Here is a 19,831-nt window from a genome sequence, read left to right on the forward strand (position 1 = left end):
TCAAGTAAATTCCATAAAGTTAAAAGGAGAGTTCTAAGGCAAATAAACTTTCTTAAAGGAAAAAACTCTCAGAATTCAGAAATAAAATATATTTCAAAATTGTAAAGCTCGAAACGGAAATATAATATTATAAGTAAAATATAATATTTAAAAGAAATTTGAAAGTTGTAAATGGAGGAGAAAAATAAAATAACACAGAAAATAAAATTTCCAATAAAATAGGAATTTAAAAGAAAGTCAATAAAATTGGTGAATAGATACAAGCATCATTATTATTTTTTTCACATTTATTTTGTCACCTAATTTTTTTTACATCAATTTAAAACTATTTTTCACTACTTTTCACTTTCTACTTTTCTTTATAAATACAAAAATTTACCTTTTTGTTATATAAAATTGTCAAATAGTTTCAATTAACCTTTTCCTATTTTTTCTGAGACACACCTGCTATTCCAATTCATGCACGTTGTCCAAAAGGTCTTCAACAATCTGGTAACGAGTTACCCTTTTTTTATATTCACTTTGACAAACAACTTCCCTCCCTCGATACTTAACTTTTTCATATAATTTTAACAAAACTTTCTTGATTCTTAACAACAATTTCTTTTACAAATCTTTAATTAGCTGGTAAAAGAAAGGTTTAACTACTTCTTTCCGTCTCAACTTTGGTTAAAAAGTTCTAAGTCAAGCCTTATTTTAATTTTTTTTTTAATCAAGTCTTAACTTTTGAAAATTGACTTAATTAAGTTATTTTCATTAGTATCAGTATAATATTAAAGACATCCCACATAATGATTAATAACTTTTTTGTTTTTCCTTTTTAATTTTTTTATTAATTATTTTTACAACTTTTTGTTGTGCACAAGATCTCGTGGTCATGACACTTACAATGAAAATACTATGAGCATAGAGTCAAATTCATATCGTATAAAATGATATTGGATTGAATGATAACCATTGTAAAATCATTTACATAGTGAAGTACTTTGAACATGATTGTGCTCTCCCATACCAAAGATTATTTTAATCATTATGATTGTGAGTTCTTTATCTTAGGATGAGATTGTAAATGACACCTAAAGATAACACTTATCTAATCTAGTTTTATACTCATGTTTTCTAGAGACGTTAATACTTGTAATTCTTGGAGATGGTTAAACTTGTGATACTCACAGAGGTTAATTCTTGTAACCAGAAGAGGTTATACTTGTGCTAGTCAATGTTGAGTTTGAAATAAACTTAAATTTATTAGCCATTTATACTCATTTTTGTCTATTTTGAGTACAATGGTTAAAAAAATGTTGGTCTACAAATTTATTATTAATTGTATGAATGAAACAACAACATTGGTGAATCAAGTTTTTGTTACAAGAGAGATTTGTTATCTACGGTCAAGAAATTTGATTAGTAAAACCTCTTAAACAGGTTGTTTAAGGACTGGACATAACTTCAGGTGGAAGTGAACCGATATAAATCTTTGTGTGCATTATTCTCTTAACCTCTTTTCTATTTATTATATCATGTTTGCGCAAAACAATCTTAAAATGTCTAAGACTCTATTTAACCCCTTCTAGAACCACCTTGTACTAACACACAATCCTAGGATGTGTCAAAGAAATTGGCCGACGAAAGTTTGGAGAAAATACTAAGGTGGGGAAATTGCAGGGAAAATGGATAAGTTGAGTGTTCGTAGTTAACATTTAAACAGGACCAGTAAACTTTTATGTTAATGCCAAAAGTTCTATTTCTTTGATCAAGACTTTAGTGAGTCAACGTAGACAATACACCAAACTGAGTGGAAAATGTTAACCTGGCAATGTATTTAGAATCAATTTGAAAAAAGGAAATTTTGAAATGGAAAAAATGGCAGGGTTGACTAACCAGTTTGAATGTAATATAGAATATTTGATTAAGAGGATGATGGTAGCAGTAACCATAACAAAACCTACAGAAACACAATGGAGAGCCAACAAATTCTCATGCTAATCATTTACACTACTTTCTTTTGTTTCATGCCCACTTCCTCTACTATCACCCCAAATCAGTCCTTACAATATCATGAGACACTTGTTTCTTCTGCAGGAACCTTTGAAGCAGGATTTTTTGGCTTTGAAAACTCAACAAGACAATATTTTGGTATATGGTACAAGAGCATACTACCTAGGACTATTGTGTGGGTTGCCAACAGGAATGTCCCAGCACAAAACTCAACAGCAGTTCTGAAACTTACTCATCAAGGAGTTATTGTCATTCTTGATGGCTCTGGAGGAAGATTGTGGTTCTCCAACTCATCAAAAATTGCAGTGAAACCAGTTATGCAGCTGTTAGATTCAGGAAACCTTGTTGTGAAAGATGGAGAGAGCTCAGAGAATTTCTTGTGGCAAAGCTTTGATTATCCTGGAGACACTTTCCTTCCAGGAATGAAACTGAAAAGCGATTTTCTTAAGGGTCCATATAAGTATCTCACTTCTTGGAGGGACTATGACGATCCATCTGAAGATGTGTTTTCTTATATGATCGATACGAGGGGCTTTCCTCAACAAGTTACTACAAACGGAACTACAATTTTGTACAGCATAGGGCCTTGGAATGGCTATATTTTCAGTGGTGTTTCTTGGGATAGAACCCACACATTCTTGAGTTTCTCTTTAGAATTCACTGACGAAGGGGTTTCGTATGGATATGAAACGTTAAACATTTCAGTGCTTAGTATAACAAGGCTCAAGCTCAATCCAAGAGGGGGTACAGAGCGTTTTCTATGGTCAAACCAAAGACAAAGTTGGGATATTGTAAACAGTCATCCAATAGATCAGTGTGAATATTTTGGCACTTGTGGTGTCAACTCTATATGCAATATTAATAAGCCTCCAATATGTGAATGCTTGCAAGGTTTCACACCAAAGTTTCAAGCAAAGTGGGATTCTCATGATTGGTCTGGTGGTTGTGTGAGAAGAACAAAGTTAAGTTGTGATAATGGAGATTGGTTTAAGGAGTACAGAGGAATAAAGTTGCCAGAAACGTCTTCTTCCTGGTTTGACAGGAGCTTGAGCCTTGAGGAATGTGAGACATTGTGTTTCAGAAACTGCTCTTGTACTGCATATGCAAATTCAGATATTAGAGATGGTGGGAGTGGTTGCTTGCTTTGGTTCCGTGACATTGTGGACCTGAGAACTCACACTGATCAAGGGCAAGAAATTCATATACGAATGCCATTCTCTGAACGTGGTATTTTCATTTCCAATTCCATCTTATGCCCTTTTGCCAGATTTGGTGGAAATATCATTTATGTGCGTTAGAGTTAATAGAAAACCTTCCATCCATTCCATTCAATAAAATTTAACTGGGTGAAATTATAACAATACTAGATACTGCTTACCATCAACAAGAATACTAGCGATTACAAACCAGCTTCCAAGTTGAACTTGTTCTTTATAACATGCCTTTCTCCTTTTTCATTTTTCCCTGAATTGTAAGCTTAGAGCTACTTTTGGATTGATACTAATTTCATTCTTCAGATCAAAGAAGGAATAACAGGTTCCTCAATCCAAAGAGACTTGCAGGGATTGTAGTAGGATTTGCTACATTCATAGTTGGACTAACAGTTCTTGTGTGGGCGACTTCAAAACGTATGAGAGGGATGAAGCTACCCAAGCCAGGTGAAGAATTTATAATTTTTGAAGTATTTTATATTATAGTGAAAAAAGAATAATATTCAAATGAAACAGTATTTTTCAATTCTAAAGTTTGTTTTGTGGTTCACCTAATGTCTATTTATCTGGATTACATTATAAGCAGAAATATAATGTTATTTATAAGCAATTCATGTCTCCTACTACATTGGGAGCAGTGAAAAAAGTTATTCCCTGGAAGCACATGATGGAGAAGGAAGACAACAACTTACCAACAATGTTTCGTTTTTCAACCATTGATATTGCAACAAATCATTTTTCTAACAGAAACAAGGTAGGAGAAGGTGGTTTTGGAACAGTACACAAGGTAGGTGATCAAATTTGTTCTTGGTTACCAAGTTATTCATACTGATTGTCAAGTGCCAAATTTTCCAAAATCATTACTAGGGAACGTTGATAGATGGGCAAGAGATTGCAGTTAAGAGACTTTCAAAAACTTCAACACAGGGAACTGAGGAGTTCAAAAATGAAGTTAAGTTGATGGCAACACTTCAGCACCGTAATCTTGTAAAACTTCTTGGTTGGTCTATTAAAAAAGATGAGAAGTTGTTGATCTATGAATTCATGCCCAACAGAAGCTTGGATTACTTTATTTTTGGTTTGGTCTTTCACACTCATCAATTTTTTTTCTCTGATTTTTCTCTTGCCTTCGTGTTATTTCCATACTAACTTACAAAATGAATGTTGCCAGATACATTGCAAGGCAAATCATTAGATTGGACTAAGCGGTTGAAAATTGTCGAGGGAATTGCTCGGGGTCTTATGTATCTTCATCAAGATTCTAGACTTAGAATAATACATAGAGACATCAAAACAAGTAACATTCTTCTTGATGACAATATGATTCCAAAGATATCAGATTTTGGATTAGCAAGAATATTTGGAGCAGATCAAGCTGAAGCAAATACAAACAGAGTGATGGGAACACAGTAAGAAACAAATTTTTTGTTTAACAAAGCTATATGCCTGTACTGCTTCTCCTTACTTTGATACTGTTTTGCAGTGGCTATATGCCTCCAGAATATGCAGGGCATGGTTGTTTCTCAACCAAATCTGATGTTTTCAGTTTTGGAGTAATTGTTATTGAGATAATTAGTGGAAGGAAGAATCGTGGATTTCGTGACCCTCACCATCATCTTCTCAACCTTCTTGGCCATGTAAGCTTGAAGTGGATTTTGTATAATATATCTTTTGATACATTATTTGTTTGTCCAAGTCAGACCTGAAGAATTATGAAACTTAAAATGAAAACTAATTCATGCATACTCAATGTAATTGAACTATAGTTGAAAGTAAAATCCACATCCACATCCAAAAATCAAGTAAAACAGCATAGGAAAGTGAAACTTTGCTTTAAGTTTTATCATTTATTGAAACTTCCATATGTTTGAATTGAAATTTTGAGTAGGGAATGAACTCACTCGTGTTATGCCTTTTCGTCATTTTAGGCGTGGAGATTATGGAATGAAGAAAGGCCATTGGAGTTAATGGATGAGATATTAGATGATGGTGCAGACTTATCTTTAGAAATATTACGGTGTATTCATGTGGGTCTGTTGTGTGTACAACAGAATCCAGAAAATAGGCCTAATATGTCATCTGTTGTTTTGATGTTAAATGGTGAGAAGTTGCTACCGAGACCAAGCCAACCTGGATTCTATATAGGAAAAGATCATATAGCTGACACTGGATCTTCAAAGCAACATGACAGGTGTTCAATAAATGAAGTTTCAATTTCATCCTTAGAGGCGCGATAGAACATTTTTCATGTAATGTAGATATATAAATGAATACTGTTCAAATGTGCTGAAACTTGTGTATATCTCATATGTGTTTTTAATTTTCTATAGTTAAATTTTAAAGTGCAAAACTTATTACTCTGTCACCACCAAGTTTGTTTACAATGTCCACAAGGGTTTTTCTGTTGTAACAATACAACAAGCTGCATTATACGTTACTTTCCCGTTCACTGTGAACTTGTGGAAAGAACACCACAAGGAGACCAGCCACTGTGTGTTGAAAGGGGGAGCCTTTCATCCATAAATGAAGAACAATTTTGATGATGTCTACTGATCTAGGATAAAACATAGCTTGATCCAGTTAGGATATGCATTAGGCAATTAGCTTCTCTTTATCAAATGTATTTCAGGCCTGCTGTGTAATTCTGCATATGATTAGTTCTTTAACTAATGGATTAGCTGTGAGTATTGTACAAAGTGAAAATATACTCACGATAATCGATTAGGTAAATTGCTAATCGAGTTAGTGACAGCAAAAACCTTTGTATAAAAGCTGTTTTGGAATCTGTTTTAGGTAAGGAAAAATCAAAAAGATCACGCAGTCTTCATCTGAGATAGAGCCATCTGAGAGACATAAAAGCTTCAGAAGATTCTGCAATAACTCAAGTATAGATCCAAGAAGAGTTGATGGTTGATTCTACCATGATGGATCTTGCTTGATTCAAGGAGCATCAAGTCAAATCTGCACAGCTTAGGTGTTTTCGTTTCTTGTTTTGTTTTCTGTATCTCTGATTACAGTAGCTTCAGTGTTTGAAGTGTGGACCTAGGTGCAATTGTGTGGATGCATTGCTCCTAGGGGGAGTTCTTGATTGTTGAATCAAGTTCTTGGGTTTTGGGGGTTAGAATTACATAGGTGTGCTTGTAATTCTTGGATCCTTTCTGTTTAGTGGAATCCTCCTAAGTGGGTTTACTTAGGAGAAGACTGGATGTAGATTCGCATTGAATCGAACCAGTATAAATTGTGTGTCTTGATTCTTTCTTCTCTCTCTTAATCTTTCTTGATTGATTTAAACAGTCCATTAACCCAGAACTGCGAAATTGATTAATTGAGTTTTAAACCTTAAAGACTCCTTCAAGATTCACATTAAGTAAGTGAAAAACTCATTAATCAATTCAGATCCCTTTGTGGTTAAGAGTATTAGACAGATCTGTTTTTAACAATTGGCACCAGAGCTGGTTAATCGCACGCTAATCGATTAGAAAGATCCTGTTATGTCTAATACATCTCAAACCTTTGCTGAAGGGGCATCCATTAACAGGCCCCCTCTGTTTGCTGGGGAAAACTATCCCTTCTGGAAAATTCGAATGAAAATCTTTCTTGAATCAGTAGACAAAGGGGTATGGGATGCAGTGGTAAATTGACCTTTTAAACCAATTAAAATAGTGGATGGAGAGACTTTTCCTAAAGAATTCTCACAATGGACCCCTGATGAGAATAAGAGGGCATACTATGATGTTAGAGCCAAAAATATTATATCTTCTGCACTAACTTTGGATGAATTTTACAGGGTATCTGTGTGTGAATCAGCCAAAGAAATGTGGGATGTCTTGGAAGTAACCCATGAGGGCACAAATGAAGTCAAAAGGGCAAGGAAGAATACTCTCATTCAAGAGTATGAGATATTCAGAATGAAGGCTGGAGAAAGCATTTGTGATGTGCAGAAAAGATTTACACATATAGTAAATCACCTCCTAGCTCTTGGCAAGACCTTTGACAAAGAGGAACTCAATATCAAAATTTTGAAGAGCTTAAATAGGACATGGCAGCCCAAAGTTACAGCAATTTCTGAATCTAGAGATCTCACTAGCATGAGCATAGCCACTCTCTTTGGAAAATTGAGGGAACATGAATTAGAGCTTGGAAGACTCAAGGAAGAAGAGGATGGAAAAAAGAGGCACACTATAGCCTTGAAGAGTGCAGTGAAATCTGCAGTAAAACAGAAAAAGGCAGATTCTGCAGACGACTCCAATGATGGAAACTCTGACAGTGAAGCTTTGAGCTTAATGGTGAAAAAGTTCTCAAAATTTCTGAAGTATAAGAACAAGACTAACAACAGTTATGCAGGAAACAAGAGGCAGACCAGATCTGGAACTTAAACCTGCTATGAGTGTGGTAAGACAGGACATATCAAAGCTGATTGTCCAGTGCTGAAGATGAAGCAGAAACTGGATGAGAAAAATGAGGCAGAGAAACACATGAAGAAAAAGAGAGCCTATATTGCATGGGAGGAAAATGACTCCAGCACATCCAGTGATTCAGATGACAGCACTGAAGAGGAGAATAATCTGTGTCTGATGGCTAAAGCTGAAACATCCATTAAAGCAGAATCATCCAAAAATAGTGTAAGTAGTTTCACATCTGACCATGAGGAAAATGACTACTATGAACTGCTTGATGCCTTTAATGAACTGCATAAGGAAGCTACAAAACTACAAAAGTCAAATAGCAAACGTAAAGGAGAGATTAAGTGGCTGGAGGGTAGAATAAAGCAGTTAGAAGAGGAAAATGAGAATCTAACAACTTGCTTGGAAAGATTAGAACAATCTGAAAAACACTCCAGGTCTAGATGTGAGCACTGCCCAGGACAGCTAGAAAAGATAGAGTATTTGATGAAAACTCTCTCAAAATTTACCTTAGGAAGATCCAACCTAGATGCTGTACTAGGATCTCAAAGGAGTGTGCTGAATAAAGAGGGAATTGGTTACAGTGGCAACTCTAATCGATTATCGTGTAGAAATTTCCTCAACATCAGCAAACCATCCTCTATTATCTGCACTTACTGTTCTGAACCTGGCCATTTTTCTAATTCCTGCTACTTTAAAAATTGTGGGGTTCCTAAAGGAGAGTACAAATGGGTACCTAAAGGAACACCTCAAACCACTAACATGAAAGGACCCAAGTTCAATTGGGTACCTGCATCTTCTCTTTAATCTTTGTTTCAGGTGTGTCTTGATGCAAGGAAAACAATGTAGCTTTTATATAATGGATGCTCAAGACACATGAAAGGAGATGTGAAGAAGTTCTGCAGGATATCTTACAAAGCCAATTATTGGTCATGTTACAAGAGGTGTTAATAACAAAGGTCAAATTTTAGGCATTGCCAAGGTGAAAAGTTCCTCTTCTATTGTGATATTGCAACTGATTTAAACTGATATTGCAATACTTAATTGCTGATTTGATTTATGGCTGTCTGCACTCTGATGTTAACCTGCGCTACTGATTTAACCTACTGCGTTGTTAGTATTGTCATACATTGTATGTTTACTGTGTTCAAACTGTGTAGCTGCTTGCCTAACCTTGGCCTTAATCCATTATCGTGTTCTATCTGAAGCTTAGTCTGTGTTAAGTTCTGCATCACATAGTTGCTACTTAATTTCTCAAAAGGAGCCCGCTAATCCATTATGCGAAATTGTTATGCATTCTGGTTGTTATCCTGGTTGTTATGCATTATCTCCTGCTGCATCTCTTACATTGCTGCGCTGTTTAGATACAATTTTCCTGCTGTCCTGTATTGCATCCTAAATCTGTTTGATTTTTTTGCTAATGTCCAAAAAGGGGGAGAATTTGATATATTGATGGTTTATTGGTAGGGGGAGTATGTAATGAAAATGATATCTGTTATATGCCTATGCTGTTGTTTGCTTTGTGTGCTTGTACTGCTGTTGTGTTTGCTTAATGTGCTGCAGGCAGGCTTATCACAGTCCATGTTTTGGACATCATCAAAAAGGGGGAGATTGTTGAAAGGGGGAGCCTTTCATCCATAAATGAAGAACAATTTTGATGATGTCTACTGATCTAGGATAAAACATAGCTTGGTCCAGTTAGGATATGCATTAGGCAATTAGCTTCTCTTTATCAAATGTATTTCAGGCCTGCTGTGTAATTCTGCATATGATTAGTTCTTTAACTAATGGATTAGCTGTGAGTATTGTACAAAGTGAAAATATACTCACGATAATCGATTAGGTAAATTACTAATCGAGTTAGTGACAGCAAAAACCTTTGTATAAAAGCTGTTTTGGAATCTGTTTTGGGTAAGGAAAAATCAAAAAAATCACGCAGTCTTCATCTGAGATAGAGCCATCTGAGAGACATAAAAGCTTCAGAAGATTCTGCAATAACTCAAGTACAGATCCAAGAAGAGTTGATGGTTGATTCTACCATGATGGATCTTGCTTGATTCAAGGAGCATCAAGTCAAATCTGCACAGCTTAGGTGTTTTCGTTTCTTGTTTTGTTTTCTGTATCTCTGATTACAGTAGCTTCAGTGTTTGAAGTGTGGACCTAGGTGCAATTGTGTGGATGCATTGCTCCTAGGGGGAGTTCTTGATTGTTGAATCAAGTTCTTGGGTTTTGGGGGTTAGAATTACATAGGTGTGCTTGTAATTCTTGGATCCTTTCTGTTTAGTGGAATCCTCCTAAGTGGGTTTACTTAGGAGAAGACTGGATGTAGATTCGCATTGAATCGAACCAGTATAAATTGTGTCTTGATTCTTTCTTCTCTCTCTTAATCTTTCTTGATTGATTTAAACAGTCCATTAACCCAGAACTGCGAAATTGATTAATTGAGTTTTAAACCTTAAAGACTCCTTCAAGATTCACATTAAGTAAGTGAAAAACTCATTAATCAATTCAGATCCCTTTGTGGTTAAGAGTATTAGACAAATCTGTTTTTAACACTGTGTGCCAATGTTCTAAATGTAGAACACAGTTTCTGCTTGCAGAATCCATCCCTTAATGTCATCAATATGAAATAGAAAAGGTTCACAATCTGTCTCTAAGGACAACTTGATTTTGGCATAGTCTTGCCAATCGAAGATCTCAAAACAACATTTTCTCTTTCTCCTTCTACATCTTCCCAAGGCTGATCTTGCACTTTCTATTTTTAGAGTGGCACTTATGCAATCAGTGAAACTTTTCATATTGATTGTGTGAGAAAGATTAATAGCAGAGAGCCAGATAACTCAGAAAATATCTAGTGTAGAGCTGGCTTCACCCTTAAAGTTATAAACATCTATGACTTATGAAAGATATTTACTTTATAAATCCTTATTTTACAAAGCCCTTTTCATATGAGATTTCTGGGCTAATTACTCCAGCAGAACCTTCTTTATCTGTTTACTCAATTTAGATTTCTTTAATGGATTGAAACACAATTTAGATTTTCTCTAAACACATAAAATCTGTTCAGAATATAAACTCCTCGCGAATTTTTAGAAATTATAACTTCTTCTGTCAACTTCTTTGCTTATGTCCACTCCCTGATTTATGAATTTACCTTTTGAGGACATAATTAAGGTTTTTATTTCCTACAATACCTTTGTGAAATAGGTTACTACAATGCTTTTGAATAGAAAATTCTAAAAACAAATATTTCTCATTGCTACCAAACTTGCTAAGATCTTCCCATATCATTATTCTCTAAAGTATATTCTCTTTCTCCATCTTTTCAACACTGATCTTGCAGCTTGTGATTTTAGAGTGGCACTTACAACACGTGACACTTTTCATATCAATAGTGGGAGAAAGAGTAATTGCATAGAGGCAGATAACTCACAAAGCAAAGAGAAAGTTTTATGTAAAAGTAGAACAGGTTAATAGGAAGAACTCTCTTTCAACGGCATAGAAACCTTGTTTGCACGTTATAGAATCAAATTTATATATACAGTAAGCTTAAATATTGCATTAACAATTTGACATTTTCTTATTTACTGGTATACAAAAGAAGCATAGCATTTGAGGAAGGGCACAAGGAAAATAAGAAGGGAAGAAGAGATTCTTGAAACAATCGGTATGAATGAATTTCTTATAAATATGTATGAGTATGAAGAAATTGAATTTTAAAGTATAGATATTCACGTAACAATTTGACATGATACACCGAAGGAAGCACATGAGGAAAAATGGGAAAGAAATAAGAGATTGTTGAAACCGAAGAGTGAAGGTCGGAATGAAAGAATGAGTATGAAAAATGAGAGAAAACAGAGGATGTTGTTGGCGTTGCAGATGATGCATGATCAGAGGGTGACGCTGCAAAGAACAACAGTCTCAACGGTGAGGCCAGGGCCGAAACCAAAGAGTACACCCCAATCAAGGCCTTTACTAGTGGTGGCAAGACCCTTCTATATGTTGAGTTTTTCCTCATGTGATCCAAGATGAAGATGACAGATGCACTTGACATGTTACCGTACTCGCTGAGGATGTGTTTGGTAGCTTCCATTTTGTGAGGGTTCAAGCCAAGCTTGGCCTCAACCTGGTCTAGAATGGCTGGTCCTCCACGGTGTGCATACTAGAAGATAGAGTTGTAATAAGAGATTCCCAAGGGTTGAAAAGCTTCAACCAAGGCCTTCTCAATGTTCTTTGAGATGAGTCCAGGAACATCCTTGAGGAAAGATGGAAAGTCAGTCCAACTTCCCGGAGGTGGCCATCAATGGCTCCTTCATTGTCTAGAAGGATTGTTTGTGCAGTCTAGACAAGTTCAAACAAATGGTTTTCAACAGGCAAAGGTTCTGATCCAACAATCACAACAATTGCTCCATCTCCAGAAAAGGTTTGTCCCACAAGGCTATCAAGATGGGTCTCACTTGGGCCACAGAATGTGAGTGCAGTGATCTTTGAACAAACTATAAGCACACGAGCACCATTGTTGTTTTCAGTCAAGTCTTTCGCCAAACGAAGCATCGTGCCATTGGCAAAACATCCTTGTTGCTACATCATGTAACGCTTGACAGAAGGACGAAGTCCTAGTAGTTTTGTGAGCCGATAATCAGCTCCAAGCATGTCCACACCATTGGTGATGCGGAAGTAATAGTTAGGATAGGTACTCTGATCAATGCAGTTGGGAGGAGTGGCAGTGCCAATGGCCATGACAGTGGTAGGACCTTTCGTAGGTTGTGACTTAAGGATCTCTTCAACACTCACCAATTGGGAATAGTCCAAGTACACTCACCTATCGGGAATAGTTCAAGTGTGAGTCAAAGTCGCACATTGGATATTTTTTCGAAACAATATTTTTTTCTTTATTGAATTGGTATTGACTGTGAATTATTTCGATTTCTTATTTTTCTCGATTAAAGAAGACAAAGACTAACTTTCGAAGTTTAAGTAAAAAAAATGATAAAATACAATCTAGATTTATCTAGAAGTTCTATAACTTGTAATGAAGCTTATACTTGATAGAAAAGTTATTATCATATAGAGTTGACGAAAGAGAATAGAGTTGACGAGAGAGATGAACTTAAGTTTATTAAAGAAGAAAAATGAAAAAAAAAACCATTCCCCTTCTATATCTTACTAGTCCTTCTATCCGTGCAACGCACGGGTTTTTTTTATATGTAATAATTGTGGTAATAGCAATGGGGTTTTGGATATTTAATAATCTATATGATGAGAATCTAATGTTTTAAAAAGATGTTGAAGTGTATCAATAGAATAGATCAATTTAGAATGTAATTAAAGTGGTATGTGAACTTAATATTTGATTTCATTGAATATTATCGTCAACCACAAAGAACAAAAATATGACTAATACACTACTTTGTTAATATAAGAATAAAAAAAGAAAAAAATTACATACCTAGAATGTATCCTTTGGTATTGAAGTTCATAAATTCGTTTTGTACAGAATTTCCTTTTGTACACAATGACTTCTTTGTTCAACTTTTTCTGTACCATGATTTTCCTACATAGCAGAAAATAACATAAATCAATTGATATATATTTATAACAGTTTTGAAATGAAAAAAAAAATAGAAATGACATACCTATAATTGATTTCTTTTCAAAGAGTTTCAAAAATTTCTTTGTACACAACGTTTTTAGTTGTGTTTGTTACCTTTCCATCTTCATCCAATATAAGTATTTTCAATCCTCTTTTGGTTTTGACTCTAGAAATAGCAACATATAGTTGGCCATGTGTGAATACAGGTTGTGGAAGATAAAGGCCGACTCTAGAAAGTGTTTGTCCTTGACTTTTGTTAATCGTCATTGCAAAGCATAAAGATATCGGAAACTGTCTTCTTTGAAATTTGAAAGGCAAACCTGAATCAGATGGCACTAAATCCATTCTTGGTATAAAAATCCTGTCACCAATGTTTTTTCCAGTAATTACAGTTGCACATATTACATTCTTGCCTAAATGGTTGACTTGCAATCTTGTGCCATTACATAGACCTTTCGCTTGATCAATGTTTCTCAAGAGCATAATTGGAACACCTGTTTTCAACTTCAGTTTATGATTTGGTATCCCTGAACATTTGATATCATTTAAAAATTCAGATGTAAACCATTCAGATTGCACTTCATCTTGTTCATCAGATTGGCAAGGTGTATCTGAACTTAAATAAGTCACCTCTTCACCACCAATTAAAGACAACATGAAATCATTTACTTGCTCTACAGAATCATTTGTTGGGCACAAAATTGCTTCATCATCAAAATAATTAGGATTCAACATGTTAACCACAAATTGAGGATAGACAAATTCAACCAATGCCAATATAGGTAAATATGTGTTTGTAATCAAGATCTGTTCTGGAATTTCAACCATGCACTCACCATTCTCATTCAGATCTATTTTCCCGTCTCCAATCTTCAATATCCAATCAGCAAATTCTTGAATATCATTGGCTGTTTCAGTATTTGATGTAGTACTTAATCTCATGTTCTTGGATAACTTTAGCACTTTACAACAATTCCATAACTCTGAATAGTTGATTGATGATTTTATGATATCAAACCTAGATCCTTTTTTGATAACTGATAGAATTTGTCTAAAGTCACCTCCCAAGACAACTGCTTTGCCACCAAATGGTTTGTCTTTATTGGCATCATCAACATTTCGCATAATATCTCTTAGTGTTCTATCAAATGCCTCAAAGCACATTCTATTCATCATTGGTGCTTCATCCCAGATAATCAAACTGGTTGCCATAAGAAGTTTTGCCCTGAGACTACCTTGTGCTATGTTGCAAGTTGATTCATCATTAATTAACAGTGGGATGCAAAAGGTAGAGTGTGCTGTTTTTCCACCAGGAAGTAATAAAGAAGCAATTCCACTTGATGCTACGTTCAAAACAATCATGCCCTTGCTTCTTAGACCAGCCGACAATGTCTTCCACATAAAAGTATTACCTGTACCACCATAGCCATATAAGAAAAAGAAACCTCCCTTCTTTGAAAGAACTGCTGTCATGATATCCTGATATACATGAATTTGTTCATCATTCAGTGCTTTAAACAAATTGTCATGTTCTTTCGCCATGTCTTGTTTATTATATTGCAGCTCATCAACAATAAATCTATTATTGAATGTATTTACATTTGAAAGATCAAGTTGAGGTAATGAAGGATAATCTTTCAAACTTCTACCATTTGACATTAGCATTTCCTCTATTTTCAGCAGACATAGTTTTTGTAATTCAATAGTCTGAATTTGAAGACCTGCAATAAGTAAATAATACAATTAAAATATATATGTATAGCAAATTAAAAAAAAATGAAATACTTGGTAAGTTCATCTCCTTCCTTTTTTGGTACAAAATTCCATCACATAAGATACTCCAAGTAGAATTCCAAACTATATCTGGTTTAGAAATTGTATTCATCGACAACAAAGTAACAAATAATCTTCTAAGTTGATACCCAGAAGCAAATTCACTTGCTTCTTTGATTGCATCAATATATTCTTTGTCGTCAGCCAACAATCCCAAAACATAGCAAGCTTCTTGGTATGTTTCATAATACTTTCCATCAATTGTCTTAATGCTTTGATAATCAATACAACCTTTTTGAATGGTCAGTAATATCCTCAAATAATAAAGTTCTCCAGAACCAGGAGGAATATAAGTAAGTCTACCAATGTTGTAGCCTTTCTTCCTTGGTTTCCATTCTTTTTCTTTGGCAAACCACACAAATTTGCTTGGAAATTCTGAATAAGTCAATTGTTTTCCTTCCTCATAGACTTTGTTAGCCTCAAACCAAGCTAGAAACATTGTGTTAGCATTTTCGTATCTGTTGAAGACCACATTAATATCATCATCATCTTTAAACAAAGCTGATTGTTGGCCAGGAAGATGAAAGGTCAATCTCTGAACAGGAGGCCATCTGTGATGAGTGTCAAAAGCAAATATTCTCCAAGCAGCTTCACATGGTGATAGATACCTACAATCGTAATACCTTTTGATCTCATCAATAATGGTTGATTTTTCAGACTGTGCAGAGTTGTTGCTTATTTTAAGAGTAGCTCTGTCGGGACCTTTGTTCACATATTTGAACAAATATTTTATTGAACTGGTCTTGTTGCAATACTCTGTATTGACGTGTGCTTGATACCTCATTAGAAGTGGTGGATTGTAAGGAACAACACTTCTATTGTCCATCTTAGTTCCATTCTTCTCAACAAATCTACCATTATCAAGTCTTCTATAGCATGAATATCCTTCTTCATCAATTGAAGTCGAAGATGTGAAATTTTTTGGATAAAATTTAGAACATCTTCCTTCCTTCATGCAAGGTGAATTATGTCTTGCAGGTCCGCATGGTCCATGAATCATGTAACTTGAGGCAACTTTTTCCAATTTGGGGTACAAATCAGCATTTGGCAATTCAGCTGATATTACTTTATCAATATCAGTTGAATTCTTCAACTTGCTTTCTCCATCCAACCATAAAAGTATATGTGCATGAGGTAAACCTCTTTTTTGAAATTCTACTGTGTACATTCCTGCATATATAAATAAAAAATAAATATAGTTGTCAGAATATTTAATAAAAATTTATATAATGTATATTACTTCATATATAACATACCTGCAGTGCTTTTTCCAAAGAAGTCTTTTTTCTTAAAATCTGTCATCATTTCATCCAGCTTCATTTTGAACACTCTACATACAATATCAGGTCTATCCGAAGCTGATAAGCCTTTTGCTAAGACAAATTCTTTTATTTCACTCCAATTCACATTGCATGTTATAGTAATGAACAAATTCGGATATCCAAATTTTTTACAAATTGCCATAGCATCTTGACAATTGTTGAACATGTATCTGGTACCACCAGTGAAAGAAGCAGGCAAGACAATACGTCTTCCAATTAAAGAAGGATTTGTCTCTCCTCTATTAACAGCTTCTTGTAATCCATTAAGAATATCACAACGAATTAACTTCTGATTAGCTCTGATGAATGACAACCTTTGGGCTTCAACCATTGTATAGCAATCGACCAGAAACTGTTGGAACAATCTGCATGCATTCACAATATTTCCTGCTTCTACAACTCTTTGTTGTATTCTAAAGGCAATAAATTCTCGCAATGAAATTCTAACTCTTACCCTGGTTTTTGTTTTTGAATGAGATTCTCTTATTGGGATATCCTCTTGATAACCATCTTCTCCATATGGAAACATGGGAGGATATTGCAGTGGAATGAAAGCTGTGTGAGTTTCGTGCAGTCTGGTTAATTCACCAGAACATTTTTTGACCACTATATCTCTGCCTACATCCATATTGCCAAAATCACCAACTATAAGTGCAGCTATTTCATCACATGAAGGTGTATTGTAGACTCTAGGGTCCTTGTTTCTGCCTCTAAATAGTGTTAGCGTGAAATCTGATTCCATATGTTCCAGTGACAAATCTCTTACTCTTCTAAAAGATTTCGCAAGAACATTGTGATTGTCAATCATTTGAATCAAATCAGCAACCAATGATTCATCTAGAACAAATTCCTTGGTGTTTGAACTAAAAAATAATACAGAGAATACATGTCAACACATGTATTTAAATATTTCATATAATGAAATTATTTAATATATTCACTGACCTGAAATGCTTGACTCTGTTAGTCATTTCATTTTCGGTATCATATATGTACAGTTGTGCAAACTTTGGCTTTGATCCATGCTCTGGCAATAAACTGCCAATACGGTGATAGTTCTGTCCATTCAGAATAAATTGTGGTGGAGCAGAACCATTGTTCATTGAATTATCAATCTTACCACCAATTGAAGTAAATGAAAACATGCTATTGTATACTCTTATGTTTTGTAGAAATGATTTGCTTCTCTAATCTTCACCATTTAACAAACCTTCAAGAAGATTAGGTGGTCTTTTTAATAGTGGAATTTAGACTTTTCCCTTTTGACAACACAATGAGAATTCAACTCCCTTTGAGGTATTACATTTTTCTGCTCTTTCTTCATACCAAAGTTGAGCTTTACAATATTGGCATTCCAAGCAAGGTTCTCCAATATTGAGCAGTTCTGAAAATCATTACAAAACATTAGCATGAAAATGCGTATATTTTAATCTGCAGTTATATACAATTGTGTTGGACATTATGTACCTTATAACTCTCCTTTGCAATACAATTCGTTTGTAGTTGTAGTACTTGTAGTATGTTCTTCAATATTAGTAAGATGAAAACTAATTAATGATTTCAAAGGAATTTATATTAACATCAATAAGTTTAATATCTGAATTACCATCATCTCTTATCGTTGTTGAATCATCATTTGTTGTGTTTGAATAATTATGTTGTCTTCTTGTTTCATCATCAAGATTGAATATTTTTTGAAGTGATTGTATGACTTGAAAAGGATATTTGACAACTTTATTCTTAGAAATAGAATGCGATTCATTTACAACCTCTGATCTCCCACCTATGAAAAATAACAGAAAACAATTGTCCTACCTCCATTGGCATTGTGAGTATGAATCCAAATGTACTTACCTGCACTGGAATTGTATTTATTTTGTCCATAATTTCTCTGACTGTTATTGTTAAAAGCTGGAGTCATTCAAAAACATTGATATAAATTTTAAAATTGTCATTTCAATAGGTATATAAGAAATTAAGAATAATGTAGAAATATACCGAAAGGACTATGGTAAGTTAAAGTAGAAGTTGCAGATTGTGAAGTGATTTGTTGTTCAACTAAAGTACTTGAAAAACTTGAAAATTTGTTGACAGTTACTGCATTGAAACGAAGGTTAGTTTAAAGTGAGACGGAATTAATATTATTCATAAACAATGTTAAAATTAAGTATTGGAAGAACTTCAGAACTGACCAATTTGTTTGTGAAATATTGAATTCATATTGTCAAGGTTGTTGTTGTTGTTGTCAACATCTGGAAAAGGATTATTGTAGAAGCATTGTTATTAAAGAAATAAACAAAAAGACTTCATTGATTCATTTAACAACAATCTGTAAAGATATAGCTTAGAAAAAAAAAAACTTACTAATATCCAACTGTTGTAATGGATTCCTGTCTATATTTTTCTGAAATGATCTTTGAGATACAGTTGGTTTATCTGTGATTAAAACAACAAAGATGTTTGAGTATGCATCTGTGTTGTGAAGTTACAATCCAAAACATACAGTTACAAATATATATATATATATATATATATATATATATATATATATATATATATATATATATATATATATATATATATATATATATATATATATATATATAAAGAAATCCTGAGATTTGTTTACTTTGAGAAGAATGGTTTGCAAATTTAGTTTTCTTTCTTGCATTCTCTTCTTTGTCATCTGCAACATAAAAAAACATACAAACATACAAATGCATCATTTTTAAATAAATTATTGATGAAGAATTAGAAAAGATAAATGGTTTAAGTAAGATGTTAATGACTTCCATGAATGTTGATTACTTCTTGCATTGAACCTTTGTTGTAGCACCAGTTTCCTTCTCAACCTTGCATTTTTACAATCGTTATGCTCCATTGCAGTACAGAAATGTTATGGAATAGTTTCAAAGGTTACAATGGAAGAAGAAAAAATAAAGGTAAGTTGACTCAATGGATGGAAAAGTGTTTACTTTTTATTACTATATTGGTGAATGTCTTTGTTAAACTTTTTTGTCTAGCGTGTACCTCTAATCATAATTGTGGAAACAGAAATATATGTAATTATAATAGGAAGCAGTTGTTTCAGAAGACAAACATTAAAAATAGAAAGAGCATGCAGTGCTGAGTGTTAATATACCAGAATCATTCATATATATAGCACTTATTTCAGAGTTGATTTGTTCTTGCAACTAACAAAACATTTACTTTTTATGTAGGTACAATCAGACGTCTTTTTTATGCACTATTATATATAGTACAACAAAGAGGACTGTTTCAAAGAAAGTATCTGCAATCTTAACCTCATTATGTGTCAAAATGATAACATACAGTCAGTGTATGCACATACTAAAGCAACATACATCCATACATATGATTATAGAACAAATAACTTTTCATTATTCGTCCAACTATATATCTTTCAATTGCATCATATATATTTCATTTGAATTATAGAACAAAATA

The 19,831-nt window shown here is 34.1% G+C and overlaps 1 protein-coding gene and 2 pseudogenes across 1 annotated transcript; 1 reads left to right on the forward strand and 2 right to left on the reverse strand.

The window, feature by feature from the left end:
- The first annotated feature begins 1,937 nt into the window (after positions 1 to 1,937).
- Positions 1,938 to 5,527, forward strand: LOC114182700 (G-type lectin S-receptor-like serine/threonine-protein kinase At4g27290). The gene is made up of 6 exons (XM_028069625.1): positions 1,938 to 3,287; positions 3,796 to 3,996; positions 4,077 to 4,287; positions 4,381 to 4,618; positions 4,693 to 4,846; positions 5,138 to 5,527. Exons 1-6 carry the CDS (start codon positions 1,959 to 1,961, stop codon positions 5,444 to 5,446), a joined length of 2,442 nt encoding a protein of 813 aa, XP_027925426.1. The 5' UTR covers positions 1,938 to 1,958; the 3' UTR covers positions 5,447 to 5,527.
- A 5,944-nt stretch (positions 5,528 to 11,471) lies between these two features.
- Positions 11,472 to 12,355, reverse strand: LOC114182706 (annotated as a pseudogene).
- Positions 12,356 to 13,268: 913 nt separating this feature from the next.
- Positions 13,269 to 18,284, reverse strand: LOC114182713 (annotated as a pseudogene).
- Between the last annotated feature and the right edge of the window lie 1,547 nt (positions 18,285 to 19,831).

This window comes from Vigna unguiculata, chromosome 1 (genome assembly GCF_004118075.2).
Source record: "Vigna unguiculata cultivar IT97K-499-35 chromosome 1, ASM411807v1, whole genome shotgun sequence".
Classification (NCBI taxonomy): domain Eukaryota; kingdom Viridiplantae; phylum Streptophyta; class Magnoliopsida; order Fabales; family Fabaceae; genus Vigna; species Vigna unguiculata.

Bases quoted from the DNA above. Each gene is read 5' to 3' on its own strand.
- LOC114182700 (XM_028069625.1), top strand. From the start codon at position 1,959: ATGGAGAGCCAACAAATTCTCATGCTAATCATTTACACTACTTTCTTT. The intron at 3,997-4,076 runs GTAGGTGATCAA...AATCATTACTAG, and splicing joins GTTTTGGAACAGTACACAAG to GGAACGTTGATAGATGGGCA. The intron at 4,288-4,380 runs GTTTGGTCTTTC...GAATGTTGCCAG, and splicing joins CTTGGATTACTTTATTTTTG to ATACATTGCAAGGCAAATCA.